Source organism: Oncorhynchus kisutch, linkage group LG5 (assembly GCF_002021735.2).
Source record: "Oncorhynchus kisutch isolate 150728-3 linkage group LG5, Okis_V2, whole genome shotgun sequence".
NCBI classification, from domain to species: domain Eukaryota; kingdom Metazoa; phylum Chordata; class Actinopteri; order Salmoniformes; family Salmonidae; genus Oncorhynchus; species Oncorhynchus kisutch.
In genome coordinates, this window is record NC_034178.2 from 77,731,037 (window position 1) to 77,758,282 (window position 27,246).

Consider the following 27,246-nt stretch of genomic DNA (forward strand, 5'->3'; position numbering starts at 1 on the left):
ACACAATAATAAAACCAACGAAATTTAACAATATAAAATGGCTAACCAGAAAAAATAACCCTGTTTGGTTCTTCTAAAGGTTCTTTCTAGAACCTTAAGATTGAGAACGTTTCTTTATAGAATCATTCTCTATAAAGAACCATTAAAAAGGGTTCTATTTCTAAGTTCTTTTGTTCACCTGATCAAGAATTCAAATGCCGACCGCATTATATACCAAGAGAGTTCTCTTCGATTATAATCACAGTCGTGTATATTCCCCCCCAAGCAGACACCTCGATGGCCCTGAAAGAACTTCATTGGACTCTATGTAAACTGGAAACCACATATCCTGAGGCTGCATTTATTGATGTCACAGGAAGGCCAAAAAGATCATCAAGGACAACAACCACCCGAGCCACTGCCTGTTCACCCTGCTATCATCCAGAAGGCGAGGTTAGTACAAGTGCATCAAACCTGGGGCCGAGAGACTTTTTTTATTTTTTTATTTTACCTTTATTTAACTAGGCAAGTCAGTTAAGAACAGATTCTTATTATCAATGACGGCCTAGGAACAGTGGGTTAACTGCCTGTTCAGGGGCAGAATGACAGATTTGTACCTTGTCAGCTCGGGGATTTGAACTTGCAACCTTTCAGTTACTAGTCCAACGCTCGAACCACTAAGCTACCCTGCCTAAAACAGCTTCTATCTCAAGGCCATCAGACCGTTAAACAGCCATCACTAACATCGAGTGGCTGCTGATAACATAGTGACTCAAATCTGTAGACACTTTAATAATTAAAAATTGGATGTAATAAATGTATCACTAGTCACTTTAAAACCTGTTAAGCCTACCCCCTACTTTTTCGAACATTCTGTCAAAAATCGCGCAACATTTCAGCGTCCTGCTACTCATGCCAGGAATATAGTATATGCATATGATTAGTATGTGTGGATAGAAAACACTCTCACATTTCTAAAACTGGTTAAATCACGGCTGTGACTATAACAGAGCGTGTGTTTCATCAAAAAGCGCAAGAAAAACTGATCACTGAAAACTGGAAAAAATATCAATGCGCCACTTGCATCTATTATCTATGGAAGACCAAATTAAATGGGGCTGAGATTGCAAGTCCTACAGCTTCCACACGATGTCGCCAGTCTTGTCAATTGCCTGGACGTTGTTTCTTGGTCAAACGAAGAAGAGAGACCACTTTCCATCCGGTCTCCGACAGGAAGTTTTGGAAGAGAGATTTCGGAACATGATTTGAAGACGTGGAGCTATTGAATACACATCGCCCCGTGATCAATTTGATAGATTATTAACGTTTACTAATACCTAAAGTTGGATTACAAAAGTATTTCGAAGTGTTTTGTGAAAGTTTATCGTCGACTTTTTTAATTTAAAAAAATGACGTAGCGTTTTGAAACTGTGTTTTTTTCTGAATCACACAGTTTCCATAGATGGATATTTTGGGTATATATGGACCGATTTAATCGCAAAAAAGACCCAATAGTGATGTTTATGGGACATATAGGATTGCCAACAAAGAAGATCGTCAAAGGTAATGAAAGTTTTATATTTTATTTCTGCTATTTGTGTAGCGCCGGCTACGCTAATTCTTTTGTTTACGTCGCATTCAGGTATTTCGGGGTGTTGCATGCTATCAGATAATAGCTTCTCATGCTTTCGCCCCGAAAAGCATTTGAATAATCTGACTTGTTGGCTAGATTCACAACGAGTGTAGCTTTAATTCAGTACCCTGCATGTGTGTTTTAATGAACGTTTGAGTTTTAACGAGTGCTATTAGCATTTAGCGTAGAGCATTTGCATTTCCAGATGGCTGGGTGGGACGCAGACGTCTCAGGGGACGCTAAGAGGTTTTAAACAATGCCACTTTTATATAATGTTTACATACCCTACATTACTCATCTCATATGTACAGTATATACTCTATACCATCTACTGCCTCTTGCCTATGCCGTTCGGCCATCGCTCATCCATATATTTTTTTATGTACATATTTTTATTCATTCCTTTACACTTGTGTGTATAAGGTAGTTGTTGTGAAATTGTTAGATTACTTGTTAGATGTTACTGCACGGTCGGAACTAGAAGCACAAGCATTTCGCTACACTCACATTAACATCTGCTAACCATGTGTATGTGACAAATAAAATGTGATTTTATATAGCCCCAAAAAAGTGTTTTAATCACAGCAGACCCCTTCTTTGGTGCGATATAGAACATTCTTTATAGAACCATCAAAACAAGTTTCTATATACAGTAGCACTAAAAATGGTTCCCCTTTGCTTACAAACCAAATAACTCATATTTGGATCTATATCGTTTTATGTTATGTGTTTTAGTGTGTATAACATCCTAACCTTTGTTACCCAGAGCAGAGTCAGTGAAAATGGTTCACTAGTTTACTCTGGTTAATCATGACCAATCAATTCATGATCACCTGCAGGTCAGAGGAAGTACTCTTTGTCCGAAAATGTAATTGTAGTAAATGAACACCATGTTCCTGTGTCTACATCTGTGGATTATATATGTTCTCTCTGCCAGCGTTATGAGTTTCACAGTTCTGGACCGATAGCTGCAGGTATGCAGCACATTGCACACTGAATAACTGACAGGGCAATCAATTGAAATGTTTTAAATATCATGTGGAGTGAAGTGAGGCCTGTCTCTCCTCAGGAACACTTCATATAAAGAACTAGATAGATCTAGTTAACTTTAGATCCTAAACAGCTAGATAGATCTAGTTAACTTTAAATCCTAAACAGCTAGATAGATCTAGTTAACTTTAGATCCTAAACAGCTAGATAGATCTAGTTAACTTTAATTTAACAGTTTCCAGTGTGTATCAAGAATGGTCCACCACCCAAAGGACATCCAGCCAACAGCAGGCCAGTGGTGGAAAATGGGTCATTGATGAAAGAGGACAAAGGAGGCAGACACAAATTATGCAGACCATCAGGTGGGCTCAGTAAGTCAACTGACAGTCCAGTACAACATTAGTTCCCAAAGACCCATACAAGAATACACAACTGAATATCTGAATATCTGAACATTATTGCCAATCTGAGGTCTTCATGGCAACAGTGTATACATCTGCAAATATATTTTTTTCAGCAGGATAATGCCCCATGCCACAAGGCGAGGATTGTTGTGGAATCTGCTTACAGCAGTGGCCTGCCCACCAGACCTCAATCCAACAAAGCATCTGTGGGTTGAGATGAAATTAGCTATTTGAGGTAGAGCTCCACCGCGAGCCAATAGGTAGCATTGGAGTCAACATGGGCCAGCATCCCTGTTGAACGCTTTGACACGTTGTAGAGTCCATGACCCGGCAAATTGATGCTGTTCTGAGGGCAAAAGGGGGTGCAACTCAATAGGAATCTGTACCTAATGTTTTGTGCACTCAGTGTATCAAGTTCACTTTAGATCTTAAACTACCATAAACCACCTCCATTGGCGATTTAGAGAGCAACCGCAGACCACGTGTATGGGGTCGTGTTTCCAGACCACGTGTATGGCGTCGTGTTCCCAGACCATGTGTATGGGGTCGTATTTCCAGACCACATGTATGGCTTCGTGTTTCCAGACCACGTGTATGGGGTTGTGTTTCCAGAGCACGTGTATGGCATTGTGTTTCCAAACCACGTGTATGGGTCGTGTTTCCAGACCACGTGTATGGGGTCGTGTTTCCAGACCACGTGTATGGGGTCGTGTTTCCAGACCACGTGTATGGCGTCGTGTTCCCAGACCACGTGTGTGGCGTCGTGTTTCCAGACCACGTGTATGGCGTCATGTTTCCAGACCACGTGTATGACGTCGTGTTTCCAGACCACGTGTATGGGGTCGTGTTTCCAGACCATGTGTATGACATCGTGTTTCCAGACCACGTGTATGACATCGTGTTCCCAGACCACTTGTATGACATCGTGTTTCCAGACCACGTGTATGACATCGTGTTTCCAGACCACGTGTATGACGTCGTGTTTCCAGACCACGTGTATGGCGTCGTGTTTCCAGACCACGTGTATGGCGTCGTGTTTCCAGACCACGTGTATGGCGTCGTGTTTCCAGACCACGTGTATGGGGTCGTGTTTCCAGACCACGTGTATGGGGTCGTGTGTTTCCAGACCACGTGTATGGGGTCGTGTTTCCAGACCACGTGTATGGCGTCGTGTTCCCAGACCACGTGTATGGGGTCGTGTTTCCAGACCACGTATATGGGGTCGTGTTCCCAGACCACATGTATGACGTCGTGTTTCCAGACCACGTGTATGGGGTTGTGTTTCCAGACCACGTGTATGGGGTCATGTTTCCAGACCACGTGTATGGGGTCGTGTTTCCAGACCGCGTGTATGGGGTCGTGTTTCCAGACCACGTGTATGGGGTCGTGTTTCCAGACCACGTGTATGGCGTCGTGTTTCCAGACCGCATGTATGACGTCGTGTTCCCAGACCACGTGTATGGCGTCGTGTTTCCAGACCACATGTATGGCATCGTGTTTCCAGACCACGAGTATGACGTCGTGTGGCCGGACCACGTGTATGGGGTCGTGTTTCCAGACCACGTGTATGGGGTCGTGTTTCCAGACCACGTGTATGGGGTCGTGTTTCCAGACCACGAGTATGACGTCGTGTGTCTGGACCACGTGTATGGGGTCGTGTTTCCAGACCACGTGTATGGGGTCGTGTTTCCAGACCACGTGTATGGGGTCGTGTTTCCAGACCACGTGTATGGGGTCGTGTTTCCAGACCACGAGTATGACGTCGTGTGGCTGGACCACGTGTATGGGGTCGTGTTTCCAGACCACGTGTATGGCGTCGTATTTCCAGACCACGTGTATGGCGTCGTGTGGCCGGACCACGAGTATGGCGTTGTGTTTCCAGACCACGAGTCGTGCCATTCATCCGCCGCCATCACCTCATGTTTCAGCATGATAACGTCGCAAGGATCTGTACACAATTGCTGTAAGTAAAAAAAAAAACAGTACGTCCATGGCCTGCATACTCATCAAACATGCTTGCTATCTAGCAAGTAGCTAAAGGGGATAACTAGTCAGTTGTCCAACTGAATGTATTCAACTGAAATGTGTCTACCACATTTAACTCAACACCTTTGAGTGGTGCAGGGGGCTGCCTTAACGACATCCACGTCTTCGGTGCCAAGGGGGAACAGTGGGTAAACTGCCTTGCTCAGGGGCAGAACAACAGATTTTTACCTAGTCAGCTCGGGAAATCAATCCAGCAACCTTTTGGGTTACTGGCCCAACGCTCTAAACACTAGGCTACCTAGCTAGCTGATTAATTTGATTATAAAGGCAACAATATCAACACTGACTTGAACAGGAGAACGTTGGCCATTTATTTGTGACTTTGTCACTTGTCAGTATGTGTAGGCTGTGTTTCAGTCTGGCGGCAGCAGTAACAATTTGGAGAGGCTTCCTCTCACTCCACTGGCTCCCAGATCGAGGCACAATGAAGGTCCTTTAAGTGGATGGCATTTACGCAAAGACACACCTTTCCCCAAGGCCAGCTCAGCACATATAGCTAGGCCAGCCCAGCAGATATGGCTAGGCCAGCCCAGCAGATATGGCTAGGTCGGCCCAGCAGATATGGCTTGGCCAGCTCAGTAGATATGGCTAGGCCAGCTAGGTAGATATGGCTAGGCCAGCCAGGCAGATATGGCTAGCTAAGCAGACATGGCTAGGCCAGTCCAGCAGATATGGCTAGGTCGGCCCAGCAGATATGGCTTGGCCAGCTCAGTAGATATGGCTAGGCCAGCTAGGTAGATATGGCTAGGCCAGCCAGGCAGATATGGCTAGCTAAGCAGACATGGCTAGGCCAGTCCAGCAGATATGTCTAGGCCAGTCCAGCAGATATGGCCAGACAAGCCCAGCAGATATGGCCAGCCAAGCCCAGCAGATATGGCTTGCCAGGCAGATATGGCTAGGCCAGCCCAGCAAATATGGCTAGAGCAGCCCAGCAGATATGGCTAGGCCAGCCCAGCAGATATGGCTTGGCCTGCTCAGTAGATATGGCTAGGCATGCCAGGCAGATAGGGCTAGATAAGCAGATATGGCGATCCCAGCATATATGGCTAAGCCAGCCCAGCAGATATGGCTAGGCCAGCCCAGCAGATATGGCTAGCCCAGCAGATATGGCCAGACAAGCCCATCAGATATGGCCAGACAAGCCCTGCAGATATGGCTAGGCCAGCCCAGTAGACATGGCTAGGCCAGCCCAGTAGACATGGCTAGGCCAGCCCAGCAGATATGGCTAGGCCAGCCCAGAAGATATGGCTAGCCCAGGAGATATGGCTAAGCCAGCCCAGCAGATATAGCAGGACCAGCCGAGCAGATATGGCTAGCCCAGCAAATATGGCCAGGCCAGCCCAGCAGATATGGCTAGGCCAACCCAGCAGATATGGCTAGGCCAGCCCAGCAGATATGGCTAGGCCAACCCAGCAGATATGGCTAGGCCAGCCCAGCAGATGTGGCTAGGCCAGCCCAGCAGATATGGCTAGGCCAGCCCAGCAGATATGGCTAGGCCAACCCAGCAGATATGGCTAGGCCAGCCCAGCAGATATGGCTAGGCCAACCCAGCAGATATGGCTAGGCCAGCCCAGCAGATATGGCTAGGCCAACCCAGCAGATATGGCTAGGCCAGCCCAGCAGATATGGCTAGGCCAACCCAGCAGATATGGCTAGGCAAAAGCCCCCATGTTTTCCTTCAAACTCTATATTTTTTCTCTCTCACAACACAAGCAGTGGGGCTCCATCTGTTGGGAAAAACAACAGCGGATCCGGGCTTTAAAATCTGCTTTAGACAAACCAGTTCAAGATGTATTTTAACAAATGAGAAGACAGTCAGTAATTTGGACATTGTATTGTGAAAAGCAAATGCTCTATATGAATATGCATTGCAATGTGTATTACAAAACACTGTTTAAGTTGTGTGAAAAAGTGACTGTATGATGTTGTACTAAACCAAAATGTCCTTAGAGATTTGTAACTGTATGTTTCATGATCTGTTTTGAGTTTTGTAACTAAGAGTTTATGCTGCAGTAGTTTATGTGTCGGGGGGCTGGGGTCAGTTTGTTATATCTGGAGTACTTCTCCTGTCCTATTCGGTGTCCTGTGTGAATCTAAGTGTGCGTTCTCTAATTCTCTCCTTCTCTCTTTCTTTCTCTCTCGGAGGACCTGAGCCCTAGGACCATGCCCCAGGACTACCTGACATGATGACTCCTTGCTGTCCCCAGTCCACCTGGCCGTGCTGCTGCTCCAGTTTCAACTGTTCTGCCTTATTATTATTCGACCATGCTGGTCATTTATGAACATTTGAACATCTTGGCCATGTTCTGTTATAATCTCCACCCGGCACAGCCAGAAGAGGACTGGCCACCCCACATATGCTCTCTCTAATTCTCTCTTTCTTTCTCTCTCTCGGAGGACCTGAGCCCTAGGACCATGCCCCAGGACTACCTGACATGATGACTCCTTGCTGTCCCCAGTCCACCTGACCGTGCTGCTGCTCCAGTTTCAACTGTTCTGCCTTATTATTATTTGACCATGCTGGTCATTTATGAACATTTGAACATCTTGGCCATGTTCTGTTATAATCTCTACCCGGCACAGCCAGAAGAGGACTGGCCACCCCACATAGCCTGGTTCCTCTCGAGGTTTCTTCCTAGGTTTTGGCCTTTCTAGGGAGTTTTTCCTAGCCACCGTGCTTCTACACCTGCATTGCTTGCTGTTTGGGGTTTTAGGCTGGGTTTCTGTACAGCACTTTGAGATATCAGCTGATGTACGAAGGGCTATATAAATACATTTGATTTGATTTGAACATTTACCACAGACTTGCACCAATGCCATTTTTTTTAAATTAGTCACATACAGTCTACCAGTCTATGAATCTGAGAGTGGTTACATAGAGTCTACCAGTGTATGAATCTGAGAGTGGTTACATACAGTCTACCAGTGTATGAATCTGAGAGTGGTTACATACAGTCTACCAGTCTATGAATCTGAGAGTGATCACATACAGTCTATGAATCAGAGAGTGGTCACATACAGTCTATGAATCTGAGAGTGGTCACATACAGTCTATGAATCTGAGAGTGGTTACATACAGTCTATGAATCTGAGAGTGGTTACATACAGTCTATGAATCTGAGAGTGGTTATATACAGTCTATGAATCTGAGAGTGGTTACATACAGTCTATGAATCTGAGAGTGGTTACATACAGTCTATGAATCTGAGAGTGGTTACATACAGTCTACCAGTCTATGAATCTGAGAGTGGTTACATACAGTCTATGAATCTGAGAGTGGTCACATACAGTCTATGAATCAGAGAGTGGTTACATACAGTCTACCAGTGTATGAATCTGAGAGTGGTTACATACAGTCTACCAGTGTATGAATCTGAGAGTGGTTACATACAGTCTACCAGTCTATGAATCTGAGAGTGATCACATACAGTCTATGAATCAGAGAGTGGTCACATACAGTCTATGAATCTGAGAGTGGTCACATACAGTCTATGAATCTGAGAGTGGTTACATACAGTCTATGAATCTGAGAGTGGTTACATACAGTCTATGAATCTGAGAGTGGTTATATACAGTCTATGAATCTGAGAGTGGTTACATACAGTCTATGAATCTGAGAGTGGTTACATACAGTCTATGAATCTGAGAGTGGTTACATACAGTTTACCAGTCTATGAATCTGAGAGTGGTTACATACAGTCTATGAATCTGAGAGTGGTTACATACAGTCTATGAATCTGAGAGTGGTTACATACAGTCTACCAGTCTATGAATCTGAGAGTGGTTACATACAGTCTACCAGTGTATGAATCTGAGAGTGGTCACATACAGTCTATGAATCAGAGAGTGGTTACATACAGTCTACCAGTGTATGAATCTGAGAGTGGTCACATACAGTCTATGAATCAGAGAGTGGTTACATACAGTCTACCAGTCTATGAATCTGAGAGTGGTTACATACAGTCTACCAGTGTATGAATCTGAGAGTGGTCACATACAGTCTATGAATCTGAGAGTGGTTACATACAGTCTACCAGTGTATGAATCTGAGAGTGGTTACATACAGTCTACCAGTCTATGAATCTGAGAGTGGTCACATACAGTCTATGAATCAGAGAGTGGTCACATACAGTCTATGAATCTGAGAGTGGTTACATACAGTCTATGAATCTGAGAGTGGTTACATACAGTCTATGAATCTGAGAGTGGTTACATACAGTCTATGAATCTGAGAGTGGTTACATACAGTCTATGAATCTGAGAGTGGTTACATACAGTCTATGAATCTGAGAGTGGTTACATACAGTCTATGAATCTGAGAGTGGTTACATACAGTCTATGAATCTGAGAGTGGTTACATACAGTATATGAATCTGAGAGTGGTTACATACAGTCTACCAGTGTATGAATCTGAGAAGTGGTTACATACAGTCTACCAGTCTATGAATCTGAGAGTGGTCACATACAGTCTACCAGTCTATGAATCTGAGAGTGGTTACATACAGTCTACCACTGTATGAATCTGAGAGTGGTTACATACAGTCTACCAGTCTATGAATCTGAGAGTGGTTACATACAGTCTATGAATCTGAGAGTGGTTACATACAGTCTACCAGTCTATGAATCTGAGAGTGGTTACATACAGTCTATGAATCTGAGAGTGGTTACATACAGTCTACCAGTCTATGAATCTGAGAGTGGTTACATACAGTCTACCAGTGTATGAATCTGAGAGTGGTCACATACAGTCTATGAATCAGAGAGTGGTTACATACAGTCTACCAGTGTATGGATCTGAGAGTGGTCACATACAGTCTATGAATCAAAGAGTTGTTACATACAGTCTACCAGTGTATGAATCTGAGAGTGGTCACATACAGTCTATGAATCAGAGAGTGGTTACATACAGTCTACCAGTCTATGAATCTGAGAGTGGTTACATACAGTCTACCAGTGTATGAATCTGAGAGTGATCACATACAGTCTATGAATCTGAGAGTGGTTACATACAGTCTACCAGTGTATGAATCTGAGAGTGGTTACATACAGTCTACCAGTCTATGAATCTGAGAGTTGTCACATACAGTCTATGAATCAGAGAGTGGTCACATACAGTCTATGAATCTGAGAGTGGTTACATACAGTCTATGAATCGGAGAGTGGTTACATACAGTCTATGAATCTGAGAGTGGTTACATACAGTCTATGAATCTGAGAGTGGTTACATACAGTCTATGAATCTGAGAGTGGTTACATACAGTCTATGAATCTGAGAGTGGTTACATACAGTATATGAATCTGAGAGTGGTTACATACAGTCTACCAGTGTATGAATCTGAGAAGTGGTTACATACAGTCTACCAGTCTATGAATCTGAGAGTGGTTACATACAGTCTATGAATCTGAGAGTGGTTACATACAGTATATGAATCTGAGAGTGGTTACATACAGTCTACTAGTGTATGAATCTGAGAAGTGGTTACATACAGTCTACCAGTCTATGAATCTGAGAGTGGTCACATACAGTCTACCAGTCTATGAATCTGAGAGTGGTTATATACAGTCTACCACTGTATGAATCTGAGAGTGGTTACATACAGTCTACCAGTCTATGAATCTGAGAGTGGTTACATACAGTCTATGAATCTGAGAGTGGTTACATACAGTCTACCAGTCTATGAATCTGAGAGTGGTTACATACAGTCTATGAATCTGAGAGTGGTTACATACAGTCTACCAGTGTATGAATCTGAGAGTGGTCACATACAGTCTATGAATCAGAGAGTGGTTACATACAGTCTACCAGTGTATGAATCTGAGAGTGGTTACATACAGTCTACCAGTGTATGAATCTGAGAGTGGTTACATATAGTCTACCAGTCTATGAATCTGAGAGTGGTCACATACAGTCTATGAATCAGAGAGTGGTCACATACAGTCTATGAATCTGAGAGTGGTCACATATAGTCTATGAATCTGAGAGTGGTTACATACAGTCTATGAATCTGAGAGTGGTTACATACAGTCTATGAATCTGAGAGTGGTTACATACAGTCTATGAATCTGAGAGTGGTTACATACAGTCTATGAATCTGAGAGTGGTTACATACAGTCTACCAGTCTATGAATCTGAGAGTGGTTACATACAGTCTATGAATCTGAGAGTGGTTACATACAGTCTACCAGTCTATGAATCTGAGAGTGGTTACATACAGTCTACCAGTCTATGAATCTGAGAGTGGTTACATACAGTCTACCAGTGTATGAATCTGAGAGTGGTTACATACAGTCTATGAATCTGAGAGTGGTCACATACAGTCTACCAGTGTATGAATCTGAGAGTGGTTACATACAGTCTATGAATCTGAGAGTGGTCACATACAGTCTATGAATCTGAGAGTGGTCACATACAGTCTACCAGTCTATGAATATGAGAGTGGTTACATACAGTCTACCAGTGTATGAATCTGAGAGGGGTCACATACAGTCTACCAGTCTATGAATCTGAGAGTGGTTACATACAGTCTATGAATCTGAGAGTGGTTACATACAGTCTACCAGTGTATGAATCAGAGAGTGGATACATACAGTATCTCCAGCCCCATCATCCATCAGCTTGTTATTGTGATTAAGTTATTATTTCGTTTTGTGGGTGACTACAGGTACAAAAAAAATCTATCAATCAAAGAAATGCATACAACGATAACCCCAACCCATTTCCCCTTATTCCCCATCCACCCATTTCCCCTTATTCCCCATCCACCCCCCAGCATCCTTCTACCCACCCGGAAACCATGCCACGCACCTGGCCTAGCCCACCCCTCAGCTTTGAAGTGAAACTGATCGCCTCTTTCAGCTGCCTGAGTTTTTGAAGCATCTCATACCTCTGTGTTCTAGAAATGGTTGAATTAATTCAAGTATGATGACCATAATATAGGACACCATACATGATTAAAGTCTGTCACTGCTCAGCTATCTGATGTCCATAATATAGGACACCAGACATGATGAGTGTAAACAACTTATTCATTGGACTGATGCCATATGACGGTCATGGACAAACTGAACTAAAGTGAGAGGGGTGATACACGTGTTATAACATTGGGAAAAGGAAGAACATTTCTGAGCACTTGGCAAATACATTGGGAACGGAGTGCTATCAATTTGGCAGGTGTATCCTACTAATATCGATTTAATCACTGTAAGAGGTGAAACTGAAATGATTGTTACATACCCACGTTCAGCTCTTTTCCAAATACGGTCCTCTCTCCCAGGGCAGAACAGTTCCACCGTCCGTTTTTAAACTGAAACTGGCACTCATTGATGCCCATCTGAGCTCCTTCTCCGATCACTATGATTGCGTCGGGTCGGCTCTGACAGATCGTCCGCTGTCGTGGAGCTAAACCCGGGATCTTGTTACAGATGATACCCGCGCCTAATGCCACCACGGACGAAAAAACCCTGTGAATTGTATTAGTTACATAAAATTATGGCAAATAATGAATAATGCGTTGGATACTTGTCATCAACATGGTTTCAAAATATTTGGACATAGTGTTGAATGATAATCATGCAAGTATATTCACATTTTACAGGGACTATAAATCATAAATACATTACAATACAAAACCATTCAACATACTGTAGCGACCCGCACAATATTTTCAATCCGAGATATTCTTGGTCATGTTTAATTCTCTGTTTGATGTTAAAACTCTATTTTAACAATAATATAAATCCCACTGTGCAGGACAGTAGGCTAATACATGTCTATTAGGGCTAATATCTCATTTACGCAGGTATCACAATTAATGGAACAATGAATTAAACAAACTAGTCTAATATTATTTCGTTAACAATACATTATGAAGGTATTATTTCCTGCACACATGTCTCATATGATCTGCGTTCATAGCTATCCACTGACAACATTCCCCAGCTCTCATCCCTAATTCCACGCTATCAGGTCTCAACATGCACAATGTGCTACTCACCCTATTTTCAAATACACTATTCCCAAGCAGAGAAACATGTGGAAAATCCAGCCGCGCGTTTTCATGCTCATGATCACCAGCCAGTTGGTTTGATATGACCGCTACAATCAGACGGTGTTCTCTTCTGTCTGCACCCAGCCCGGACCGGCAGGCAGGCAGGCAGACAGGCGGGAATTCCAGGTAAACTTATTGGCGACAGATAGAAAAGACTCCGGGGGACAAATGAAAGTTCCTATGCAAACGAGTCGGAAATATCCTGGGGTATATGTGGAGTTGTTTCGGTCGCATTGGTCAGCCTGTCTCCGGTACCTTAAGAGAAAGAGATATCTAACAGATCCTAGTGCTCGCCTGCAGGGCCGATGGTATCTATGTCTGATATCTATCAGGGCGTGCTGCTAACACACGCACCAGCAGCAGCTCGCTGACTCCAGCACTGAGACACACTGCTGCTGCCTCCGAAACAAAGTCACTGATACTCGCTAGGATCCTCTGGAGCAGTGACTGACCGCATTTGTATAAAAGAAGATTGACATGTGCTTCCAAATTATTACATTTTGGATACAAAATATCGATTTGAAGAATTCATATAATAAACGGCATTCAAAGTTTATAATGATCATGTTCCTGTTGCAGAGTTTGCATGACAGAGTGAATGAATGTAGCGTGGTGTATTACTTTAAAGCCATGTAGACAGTCTGCTAACTACACTACATGAACAACGGTATGTAGACAGTCTACTAACTACACTACATGACCAAACAGTATGTAGACAGGCTGCTAACTACACTACATGAACAACGGTATGTAGACAGTCTGCTAACTACACTACATGACCAAACAGTATGTAGACAGTCTGCTAACTACACTACATGAACAACGGTATGTAGACAGTCTGCTAACTACACTACATGACCAAACAGTATGTAGACAGTCTGCTAACTACACTACATGAACAACGGTATGTAGACAGTCTGCTAACTACACTACATGACCAAACAGTATGTAGACAGTCTGCTAACTACACTACATGACCAAACAGTATGTAGACAGTCTGCTAACTACACTACATGACCAACAGTATGTAGACAGTCTGCTATCTAAGGTATGTAGACAGTCTGCTAACTACACTACATGAACAACGGTATGTAGACAGTCTGCTAACTACACTACATGACCAACAGTATGTAGACAGTCTGCTAACTACACTACATGAACAACGGTATGTAGACAGCCTGCTAACTACACTACATGAACAACGGTATGTAGACAGTCTGCTAACTACACTACATGAACAACGGTATGTAGACAGTCTGCTAACTACACTACATGAACAACGGTATGTAGACAGTCTGCTAACTACACTACATGACCAAACAGTATGTAGACAGTCTGCTAACTACACTACATGAACAACGGTATGTAGACAGTCTGCTAACTACACTACATGACCAACAGTATGTAGACAGTCTGCTATCTAAGGTATGTAGACAGACTGCTATCTACACTACATGACCAAACAGTATGTAGACAGTCTGCTATCTAAAGGTATGTAGACAGTCTGCTATCTACACTACATGACCAACAGTATATAGACAATCTGCTATCTGAGGTATGTAGACAGTCTGCTATCTAAAGGTATATAGACAGTCTGCTATCTACACTACATGACCAACGGTATGTAGACAGTCTGCTTCTAAAGGTATGTAGACAGTCTGCTATCTAAAGGTATGTAGACAGTCTGCTATCTAAAGGTATGTAGACAGTCTGCTATCTACACTACATGACCAACGGTATATAGACAGTCTGCTATCTACACTACATGACCAACGGTATGTGGACAGTCTGCTATCTACACTACATGACCAATGGTATGTAGACAGTCTGCTATCTACACTACATGACCAACAGTATGTAGACAGTCTGCTATCTACACTACATGACCAACGGTATGTAGACAGTCTGCTATCTACACTACATGACCAATGGTATGTAGACAGTCTGCTATCTACACTACATGACCAACAGTATGTAGACAGTCTGCTATCTACACTACATGACCAACAGTATATAGACAGTCTGCTATCTAAGGTATGTAGACAGTCTGCTATCTACACTACATGACCAACAGTATGTAGACAGTCAGCTATCTACACGACATGACCAACGGTATGTAGACAGTCTGCTATCTAAAGGTATGTAGACAGTCTTCTATCTAAAGGTATGTAGACAGTCTGCCAACTACACTACATGACCAAAGGTATGTAGACAACTGCTCATAGAACATCTCATTTCAAAATCATGACATTAATATGGAGGTTGAGGGGTTGAGGTCAGGGCTCAGTGCAGGCCAGTCAAGTTCTTCAACACTGATGTCGACAAACCATCTCTGTATAGACCCCCCTTTGAGCAAAGGGGCATTGTCATGCTGAAACAGGAGCGGGCCATCCCCAAACGGTTACCACAAAGCTGGAAGCACAGAATCGTGTAGATTATTTTTTGCGGACGACACTACAGACGGCCTACAGGGAGGAGGTGAGGGCCCTCGGAGTTTGATGTCAGGAAAATAACCTCACACTCAATGTCAACAAAACTAAGGAGATGATTGTGGACTTCAGGAAACAGCAGATTGAGCACCCCACATCGATGGGACAGTAGTGGAGAGGGTAGTAAGTTTTAAGTTCCTTGGCGTACACATCGCGGACAAACTGAATTGGTCCACCCACACAGACAGCGTTGTGAAGAAGGCTTAGCAGCGCCTCTTCAACCTCAGGAGGTGGAAGAAATTCGGCTTGTCACCAAAAGCACTCACAAACTTCTACAGATGCACAATCAACAGCATCCTGTCGGGCTGCATCCCCGCCTGGTATGGCAACTGCTCCGCCCACAACCGTAAGGCTCTCCAGAGGGTAGTGAGGTCTGCACAACGCATCACCGGGGGAAAACTACCTGCCCTCCAGGACACCTACACCACCCGATGTCACAGGAAGGCCATAAAGATCATCAAGGACAACAACCACCCGAGCCACTGCCTGTTCACCCCGCTATCATCCAGAAGGCGAGGTCAGTACAGGTGCATCAAAGCTGGGACCGAGAGACTGAAAAACAGCTTCTATCTCAAGGCCATCAGACTGTTAAACAGCCACCACTAACATTGAGTGGCTGCTGCCAACACACTGACTCAACTCCAGCCACTTTAATAATGGGAATTGATGGGAATTGATGTAAAATATATCACTAGCCACTTTAAACAATGCTACTTAATATGTGTACATACCCTACATTATTAATCTCATATGTATACGTATATACTGTGCTCTATATCATCTACTGCATCTTTATGTAATACATGTATCACTAGCCACTTTAAACATGCCACTTTGTTTACATACTCTACATTACTCATCTCATATGTATATACTGTACTCGATACCATCTACTGTATCTTGCCTATGCCGCTCTGTACCATCACTCATTCATATATCTTTATGTACATATTCTTTATCCCTTTACACTTGTGTGTATAAGGTAGTAGTTTTGGAATTGTTAGGTTAGATTACTCGTTGGTTATTACTGCATTGTCGGAACTAGAAGCACAAGCATTTTGCTACACTCGCATTAGCATCTGCTAACCATGTGTATGTGACAAATACATTTGATTTGATTTGATATTTGATTTGATTTGATTGTCATTGTGTGCTGTAGCGTTAAGCTTTCCCTTCATTGGAACTAAGGGGCCTAGCGCAAACCATGAAAAACAGCCCTAGACCATTATTCCTCCTCCGCCAAACTTTACAGTTGTCACTATGCAGTGGGACAGGTAGCGTTTTCCTGACATCCACCAAACCCAGATTTGTCCATCGGACTGCCAGATGGTGAAGTGTGATTCATCACTCCAGAGAACGTGTTTCCACTGCTCCAAAGTCCAATTACGATGAGCTTTACACCACTCTAGCCGACGCTTGGCATTGCGCATGGTGATCTGAGGCTTGTGTGCGGCTGCTCGGCCATGGAAACCCATTTCATGACGCTCCCGATGAACAGTTCTTGTGCTGACGTTGCTTCTAGAGGCAGTTTGGAACTCGGTAGTGAGTGCTGCAACTGAGGACAGACAATTTTTACACGCTACGCGCTTCAGCATTCGGCGGTCCCATTCTGTGAGCTTGTGTGGCCTACCACTTCACGGCTGTGCCGTTGTTGCTCCTAGACGTTTCCACTTCACAATAACAGCACTTACAGTTTTTTATTTATTTATTTATTTTATTTTACCTTTATTTAACCAGGTAGGCAAGTTGAGAACAAGTTCTCAGCTGCCCCCAGTTGACCGGGGGCAGCTCTAGCAGGGCAGAAATTTTACAAACAGGCTTTTTGGAATGGTTTCATCCTGTGACTGTGCCACGTTGAAAGTCACTGAGTTCTTCAGTAAGGCCATTCTACTGACAATGTTTGTCTATGGAGATTGCATGGCTGTGTGCTCGATGTTATACACCTGTCAGCAACAGGTGTGGCTGAAATAGAATTCACACATTTGAAGGTGTGTCCACATACTACTGCATAAATAGTGTATGAAGGGGTGTCCACATACTGATGTATATATAGTGTATGAAGGGGTGTCCACATACTGCTGTATATATAGTGTATGAAGGGGTGTCCTGTATATATAGTGGATGAAGGGGTGTCCTCATACTGCTGTATATATAGTGTATGAAGGGGTGTCCTGTATATATAGTGGATGAAGGGGTGTCCTCATACTGCTGTAAATATAGTGTATGAAGGGGTGTCCTCATACTGCTGTATATATAGTGGATGAAGGGGTGTCCACATACTGCTGTATATATAGTGTATGAAGGGGTGTCCTCATACTGCTGTATATATAGTGGATGAAGGGGTGTCCTCATACTGCTGTATATATAGTGTATGAAGGGGTGTCCTCATACTGCTGTATATATAGTGGATGAAGGGGTGTCCACATACTGCTGTATATATAGTGGATGAAGGGGTGTCCACATCGTGGAGGGGTGTCCTCATACTGCTGTATATATAGTGGATGAAGGGGTGTCCACATCGTGGAGGGGTGTCCTCATACTGCTGTATATATAGTGGATGAAGGGGTGTCCACATACTGCTGTATATATAGTGGATGAAGGGGTGTCCTCATACTGCTGTATATATAGTGGATGAAGGGGTGTCCTCATACTGCTGTATATATAGTGGATGAAGGGGTGTCCTCATACTGCTGTATATATAGTGGATGAAGGGGTGTCCTCATACTGCTGTATATATAGTGGATGAAGGGGTGTCCTCATACTGCTGTATATATAGTAGATGAAGGGGTGTCCTCATACTGCTGTATATATAGTGGATGAAGGGGTGTCCACATACTGCTGTATATATAGTGGATGAAGGGGTGTCCACATCGTGGAGGGGTGTCCTCATACTGCTGTATATATAGTGGATGAAGGGGTGTCCTCATACTGCTGTGTATATAGTGGATGAAGGAGTGTCCACATCGTGGAGGGGTGTCCTCATACTGCTGTATATATAGTGGATGAAGGGGTGTCCACATCGTGGAGGGGTGTCCTCATACTGCTGTATATATAGTGGATGAAGGGGTGTCCACATACTGCTGTATATATAGTCGATGAAGGGGTGTCCTCATACTGCTGTATATATAGTGGATGAAGGGGTGTCCTCATACTGCTGTATATATAGTGGATGAAGGGGTGTCCTCATACTGCTGTATATATAGTGGATGAAGGGGTGTCCTCATACTGCTGTATATATAGTGGATGAAGGGGTGTCCTCATACTGCTGTATATATAGTGGATGAAGGGGTGTCCACATCGTGGAGGGGTGTCCTCATACTGATGTATATATAGTGTATGAAGGGGTGTCCTCATACTGCTGTATATATAGTAGATGAAGGGGTGTCCTCATACTGCTGTATATAGTAGATGAAGGGGTGTCCTCATACTGCTGTATATATAGTGGATGAAGGGGTGTCCTCATACTGCTGTATATATAGTGGATGAAGGGGTGTCCTGTATATATAGTGGATGAAGGGGTGTCCTGTATATAGTGGAGGAAGGGGTGTCCACATACTGTTGTATATATAGTGGATGAAGGGGTGTCCTGTATATATAGTGTATGAAGGGGTGTCCTCATACTGCTGTATATATAGTCGATGAAGGGGTGTCCACATCGTGGAGGGGTGTCCTCATACTGCTGTATATATAGTGTATGAAGGGGTGTCCTCATACTGCTGTATATATAGTGGATGAAGGGGTGTCCTCATACTGCTGTATACATAGTCGATGAAGGGGTGTCCTGCATATATAATGGATGAAGGGGTGTCTACATACTGCTGTATATATAGTGGATGAAGGGGTGTCCTCATACTGCTGTATATATAGTGGGTGAAGGGGTGTCCTGTATATATAGTGGATGAAGGGGTGTCCTCATACTGCTGTATATATAGTAGATGAAGGGGTGTCCTCATACTGCTGTATATATAGTGTATGAAGGGGTGTCCTCATACTGCTGTATATATAGTGGATGAAGGGGTGTCCTCATACTGCTGTATACATAGTCGATGAAGGGGTGTCCTCATACTGCTGTATATATAGTGGATGAAGGGGTGTCCTGTATATATAGTGGATGAAGGTGTGTCCTCATACTGCTGTATATATAGTGGATGAAGGGGTGTCCTCATAATGCTGTATATATAGTGGATGAAGGGGTGTCCACATACTGCTGTATATATAGTGGATGTAGGGGTGTCCTGTATATATAGTAGATGAAGGGGTGTCCTCATACTGCTGTATATATAGTGTATGAAGGGGTGTCCTGTATATATAGTGTATGAAGGGGTGTCCTGTATATATAGTGGATGAAGGGGTGTCCACATACTGCTGTATATATAGTGGATGAAGGGGTGTCCTGCATATATAGTGGATGAAGGGGTGTCCACATACTGCTGTATATATAGTGGATGAAGGGGTGTCCTGTATATATAGTGGATGAAGGGGTGTCCTGTATATATAGTGGATGAAGGGGTGTCCACATACTGCTGTATATATAGTGGATGAAGGGGTGTCCTGTATATATAGTGGATGAAGGGGTGTCCACATACTGCTGTATATATAGTGGATGAAGGGGTGTCCTCATACTGCTGTATATATAGTGGATGAAGGGGTGTCCACATACTGCTGTATATATAGTGGATGAAGGGGTGTCCTGTATATATAGTAGATGAAGGGGTGTCCTCATACTGCTGTATATATAGTGGATGAAGGGGTGTCCACATACTGCTGTATATATAGTGGATGAAGGGGTGTCCACATACTGCTGTATATATAGTGGATGAAGGGGTGTCCACATACTGCTGTGTATATAGTGGATGAAGGGGTGTCCTGTATATATAGTGGATGAAGGGGTGTCCTCATACTGCTGTATATATAGTGGATGAAGGGGTGTCCTGTATATATAGTATATGAAGGGGTGTCCTCATACTGCTGTATATATAGTGTATGAAGGGGTGTCCTGTATATATAGTGGATGAAGGGGTGTCCACATACTGCTGTATATATAGTGGATGAAGGGGTGTCCACATACTGCTGTATATATAGTGGATGAAGGGGTGTCCACATACTGCTGTATATATAGTGGATGAAGGGGTGTCCACATACTGCTGTATATATAGTGGATGAAGGGGTGTCCTCATACTGCTGTATATATAGTGGATGAAGGGGTGTCCTCATACTGCTGTATATATAGTGGATGAAGGGGTGTCCTCATACTGCTGTATATATAGTGGATGAAGGGGTGTCCTGTATATATAGTATATGAAGGGGTGTCCACATACTGCTGTATATATAGTGGATGAAGGGCTGTCCACATACTGCTGTATATATAGTGTCTCTCAGGACGGTTTGACTTATCCTTGAAAACAGGAAGGCTCCTATTTTCTCGTTGTTTTGCTACATTAACAGTCTTCCTTAAGGATGCAAGTGTCATAGCATCACATAATTAGGCAGCCTGGAGTTTGATGAACCTCTAACACCAAGTAAATGGGCAAGCTACCGCTTGTTCACTGCCAAATGTTATGGATTTAATACTACAATAGTTCTCTCTGTTTCAGAAAATATACCCTTGACTTTGTTATTAGATTAATTATTTGTTGATTGTGTCATTTGTCATTCATATAACTGTTCTCCTAGTCTTTAGTAACTATAACCTGAAGGATAGTGTGTTGTTGTGTTGTGGTTAACATCAGTACAGCCCCCCCTAGTGGTCAACTTTTGTATCAACCATCCAATGGGAAAATTTTGTGAAGCGGACCCACTGACAGATAAGTGGTTGTATCATTACCTAGAGAGGACCCACTCTGACTGATAAGTGGTTGTATCATTACCCAGAGAGGACCCACTCTGACTGATTAGCGGTTGTATCATTACCTAGAGAGTACCCACTCTGACAGATTAGTGGTTGTATCATTACCTAGAGAGGACCCACTCTGACTGATTAGTGGTTGTATCATTACCTAGAGAGGACCCACTCTGACTGATTAGTGGTTGTATCATTACCTAGAGAGGACCCACTCTGACAGATTAGTGGTTGTATCATTATCTAGTGCAGGATCTGGTGGCAAACACTTTTATCACGTGGAGACTTCCAGTCCAACTACAGTCAGAGTGATGACCTCATGTCCTATTGTACAGACCATTCACAGAGGATGGTCACAACTGAGTCAGTCTGCTCATGGCAAGAGACACATGCAGTCATTCAGGGAGTCAGCCAGCCATTCAGGCAGACAGACAGTCAGTCAGTCAGTCAGTCAGCCAGCCATTCACTCAGTCAGTCAGTCAGCCATTCACTCAGTCAGGCAGACAGTCAGTCAGTCAGTCAGTCAGTATACAAGTGATTAATTCAGGCAGACAGTCAGATGGGCAGTCAGTCAGTCAGTCACATGAAGCTCTGATGGGACAGAATCATAACCTGAGACCCCAAAGTTGGACTTTTGATCCATATCTCCCAATTCCATCAGTCCATACATGATGTATTACACTTTCTGCCATTTGGAAGCATTCTTTCAGCTAGAAGTTTCCACTGGCTATAACATCAAGGCAGGGACAGTGCATTCGGAAAATATTCAAACCTGTTCTCTTTTTCCACATTTTGTTTTGTTACAGCCTGGTTCTACAATGGATTGCATTTTTCTTAAACAACACCCCATAATGACAAAGTGAAAACAGTTATATACTACCGTTCAAAAGTTATGAGTCACTTAGAAATGTCCTTTTTTTTTTAAAGAAAAGCACAAGGCCAGTTGTATTGATTCTATAATCAGGACAACAGTTGTCTGCTGTGCTAACATAATTGCAAAAGGGTTTTCTAATGATCAATTAGCCTTTTAAAATTATAAACTTGGATTAGCTAACGCAACGTGCCATTGGAACACAGGACAGATTGGTTGCTGATAATGGGCCTATGTAGATATTCCAGCTACAATAGTCAATTACAACATTAACAATGTCTACACTGTATTTCTGATCAATTTGATGTTATTTTAATGGACATAAAATGTGCTTTTCTTTCAAGAACAAAGACATTTCTAAGTGACCCCAAGCTTTTGAATGGTAGTGTACCTTATTTAGATAAGTATTCAGACCATTGGCTATGAGACTCTGAATAAAGCTCATGTACATCCTGTTTCCATTGATCATCCTTGAGATGTTTCTACAACTTGATTGGAGTCCACCTGTGGTAAATTCAATTGATTGGACATGATTTGGAAAAGCACACACCTGTCTATATATGCTCCCACAGTACTTCTACATCTGCATTGCTTGCCATTTGGGGTGTTAGGCATAGGTGTAAAAAGGGCTTTATAAATACATTTTATTGATTGATTGATTGATTGACAGTGCATGTCAGAGCGAAAACCAAGCCATGAGGTCAAAGGAATTGTCTGTAGACCTCCGAGACAGGATTGTGTCCAGGCACAGATCTGGGGAAGGGCACCAAAACATGTCTGCAGCATTGAAGGTTCTGAAGAACACAGTGGCCTCCATCATTCTTAAATGGAAGAAGTTTGTAACCACCTAGACACTTCCTACAGCTGGCCGCCCAGCCGAACTGAGCAATTGGGGGAGAAGGGCCGTGGTCAGAAAGGTAAGCAAGAACCCAATGGTCACTCTGGGCTCCCGAGAACCTTTCAGAAGGACAACCATCTCTGCAGCACTCCACCAATCAGGCCTTTATGGTGGCCAGACGAAAGTACCTCCTCAGTAAATACTGCAGAAAATAGTCAAATACCTAAATACCTATATATATAAAATAAATAATATCAAGGGTTGTCCTTTATTATTATATTGGACTATTGTCTAATAATAATAATAATAATGTCTATAATAGTGAAGACACCAAAACTATGTAATAACACATATGGAATCATGTAGTAACCAAGTGTTAAACAAATCAAAATATATTTGACAAATCAACTGTAAATTTCGGTGTTCCTCGAGGTTCAGTATTAGGACCACTATTGTTTTCACTATATATTTTACCTTTTAGGGATGGTAAAACACATAATGTTAACTTTCACTGCTATGCGGATGACACACCGCTGTACATTTCAATGAAACATGGTGAAGCCCCAAAATTGCCCTCGCTAGAAACTGTGTTTCAGACATAAGGAAGTGGATGGCTGCAAACGTTTTACTTTTAAACAAAGAGATCTTCTGTTGAATCTGACAATTAATCTAGATGGTTGTACAGTCTTCTCAAATAAAACTGTGAAGGACCTCGGCGTTACTCTGGACCCTGATCTCTCTTTTGAAGAACATATCAAGACTGTTTCAAGGACAGCCATCTACGTAACATTGCAAAAATCAGAAACTTTCTGTCCAAAAATGATGCAGAAAAATTAATCCATGCTTTTGTTACTTCTAGGTTAGACTACTGCAATGCTCTACTTTCCAGCTACCTGGATAAAGCACTAAATAAACTTCAGTTAGTGCTAAATATGGCTGCTAGAATCCTGACTAGAACCCAAAAATGTGATGATATTACTCCAGTGCTAGCCTCTCTACACTGGCTTCCTGTCAAGGCAAGGGCTGATTTCAAGGTTTTACTGCTAAACTACAAAGCATTACATGGGCTTGCTCCTACCTATCTCTCTGATTTGGTCCTGCCGTACATACCTACACGTATGCTACGGTCACAAGACGCAGGCCTCCTAATTGTCCCTAGAATTTCTAAGCAAACAGCTGGAGCCAGGGCTTTCTCCAATAGAGCTAAATTTTTATGGAATGGTCTGCCTACCCATGTGAGAGATGCAAACTCGGTCTCAACCTTTAAGTCTTTACTAAAGACTCATCTCTTCAGTGGGTCATATGATTGAGTGTAGTCTGGCCCAGGAGTGGGAAGGTGAACGGAAAGGCTCTGGAGCAACGAACCGCCCTTGCTGTCTCTGCCTGGCCGGTTCCCATATTTCCACTGGGATTCTCTCCCTCTAACCCTATTACAGGGGCTGAGTCACTGGCTTACTGGTGCTCTTTCATGCCGTCCCTAGGAGGGGTGCGTCACTTGAGTGGGTTGAGTCACTGATGTGATCTTCCTGTCTGGGTTGGCGCCCCCCCCTTGGGTTGTGCCATTGGCGGAGATCTTTGTGGGCTATACTCGGCCTTGTCTCAGAATGTTAAGTTGGTGGAAGACATCCCTCTAGTGGTGTGGGGGCTGTGCTTTGGCAAAGTGGGTGGGGTTATATCCTTCCTGTTTGGCCCTGTCCGGGGGTATCATCGGATGGGGCCACAGTGTCTCCTGACCCCTCCTGTCTCAGCCTCCAGTATTTATGCTGCAGTAGTTTATGTGTCGGGGGGCTAGGGTTAGGGTCAGTTTGTTATATCTGGAGTACTTCTCCTGTCCTATCCGGTGTCCTGTGTGAATTTAAGTATGCTCTCTCTAATTCTCTCTCTTGGAGGACCTGAGCCCTCGGACCATGCCTCTGGACTACCTGGCATGATGACTCCTTGCTGTCCCCAGTCCACCTGGCTGTGCTGCTGCTCCAGTTTAAACTGTTCTGCCTGTTTGCCATGGAACCCTGACCTGTTCACCAGACGTGCTACCTGTCACAGACCTGCTGTTTTCAACTCTCTAGAGACAGCAGGAGCGGTAGAGATACTCTTATTAATGATTGGCTATGAGGTGCTGACTTGCTGCACCCTCGACAACTACTGTGATTATTATTATTGGACCATGCTGGTCATTTATGAACATTTGAACATCTTGGCCATGTTCTGTTATAATCTCCACCCGGCACAGCCAGAAGAGGACTGGCCACCCCACATAGCCTGGTTCCTCTCTAGGTTTCTTCCTAGGTTTTGGCCTTTCTATGGAGTTTTTCCTAGCCACCGTGCTTCTACACCTGCATTGCTTGCTGTTTGGGGTTTTAGGCTGGGTTTCTGTACAGCACTTTGAGATATCAGCTGATGTACGAAGGGCTATATAAATACATTTGATTTGATTTGATTTTGATATATATATCGACAAATTGGCACTAGAACAGTCTCCAGCACCCGGCCTCACACTACTAGAATCTGAAGTCAAATGTCAACTGTTTCCTGATGATCTGGTGCTTCTGTCACCTACCAAGGAGGGCCTACAGCAGCACCTAGATCTTATGCACAGATTCTGTCAGACCTGGGCCCTGACAGTAAATCTCAGTAAGACCAAAATAATGGTGTTCCAAAAAAGGTCCAGTCACCAGGACCACAAATACAAATTCCATCTAGACACTGTTGCCATAGAGCACACAAAAAACTGTACTGCCTTCTATGCCATCAATAGGAACATAAAATTTGACATACAAATTAGGATCTGGCTAAAAATACTTGAATCAGTTATAGAACCCATTGCCCTTTATGGTTGTGAGGTCTGGGGTCCGCTCACCAACCAATAATTCACTAAATGAGAAAAACACCAAATTGAGACTCTGCACGCAGAATTCTGCAAAAATGTCCTCAGTGTACAATGTAGAACACCAAATAATACATGCAGAGCAGAATCAGGCCGATACACAAAGGAAGCGATTCACAATCCGTCCATAACAAAGCCATCACCTACAGAGAGATGAACCTGGAGAAGAGTCCTCTAAGCAAGCTGGTCCTGGGGCTCTGTTCACAAACACAAACAGACCCCACAGAGCCCCAGGACAGCAACATAATTACACCCAACCAAATCATGAGAAAACAAGGTGATAATTACTTACCACATTGGAAAGCATTCACAAAAAAACAGAGCAATCTAGTATGTTATTTGCCCTAAACAGAGAGTACACAGTGGCAGAATACCTGACCACTGTGACTGACCCAAAATGAAGAAAAGCTTTGACTATTTACAGACTCAGTGAGCATAACCTTGCTATTGAGAAAGGCCGCCATAGGCAGACCTGGCTCTCAAGGGAAGACAGTCTATGTGCACACTGCCCACAAAATGAGGTGGAAACTGAGTTGCACTTCCTAACCTCCTGTCCAATGTATGACCATATTAGAGAGACATATTTCCCTCAGATTACACAGATCCACAAAAAATTTGAAAACAAACTCAATTTTGATAAACTCCCATATCTACTGGGTGATATTTCACAGTGTGCCATCACAGCAGCAAGATTCGTGACCTGTTGCCACAGAAAAGGTCAACCAGTGAATAACAAACACCATTGTAAATACAACCCACATTTATGTTTATTTATTTCCCCTTTTGTACTTTAACCATTTGCACATCGTTACAATAGTGTATATATATAATATGACACTTGAAATGTCTTTATTCTTTTGGAACTTTTTGTGAAAGTAATGTTTACTGTTCCATTTTATTGGTTATTTCACGTTTGTTTATTATCTACTTCACTTGCTTTGGCAATGTTAACATATGTTTCCCATGCCAATAAAGCCCCTTGAATTGAGAGAGAGAGCAACAGAGCTCAGAGAGAGCGGAGAGAGACTGCGGAGAGAGAGAGAGGAGAGATCTCGCAGAGAGAGACAGTGGAGAGAGAGCGGAGAGAGCGAGCGGAGAGAGACAGTGGAGAGAGAGAGCGGAGAGAGCGAGCGGAGAGAGACAGTGGAGAGAGAGAGCGGAGAGAGACAGCGGAGAGAAAGAGCGGAGAAAGAGCGGAGAGAGACAGCGGAGAGAGACAGCGGAG

General features: G+C 43.4%; 1 protein-coding gene across 1 annotated transcript in view; it reads right to left on the reverse strand.

Annotated features, from left to right (window-relative positions):
• The window catches only part of LOC109884412 (protein Wnt-7a-like), a 56,393-nt gene extending 42,895 nt beyond the window's left edge, over nucleotides 1-13,498 (reverse strand). The window contains exons 1-2 of the mRNA XM_031825877.1: nucleotides 13,047-13,498; nucleotides 12,287-12,513 (exon numbers count right to left, since the gene is read on the reverse strand). Coding sequence (XP_031681737.1) covers nucleotides 12,287-12,513; nucleotides 13,047-13,117 — 298 coding nt within the window. The 5' untranslated portion in view covers nucleotides 13,118-13,498. The remainder of the gene's footprint in view (nucleotides 1-12,286; nucleotides 12,514-13,046) is intronic.
• Between the last annotated feature and the right edge of the window lie 13,748 nt (nucleotides 13,499-27,246).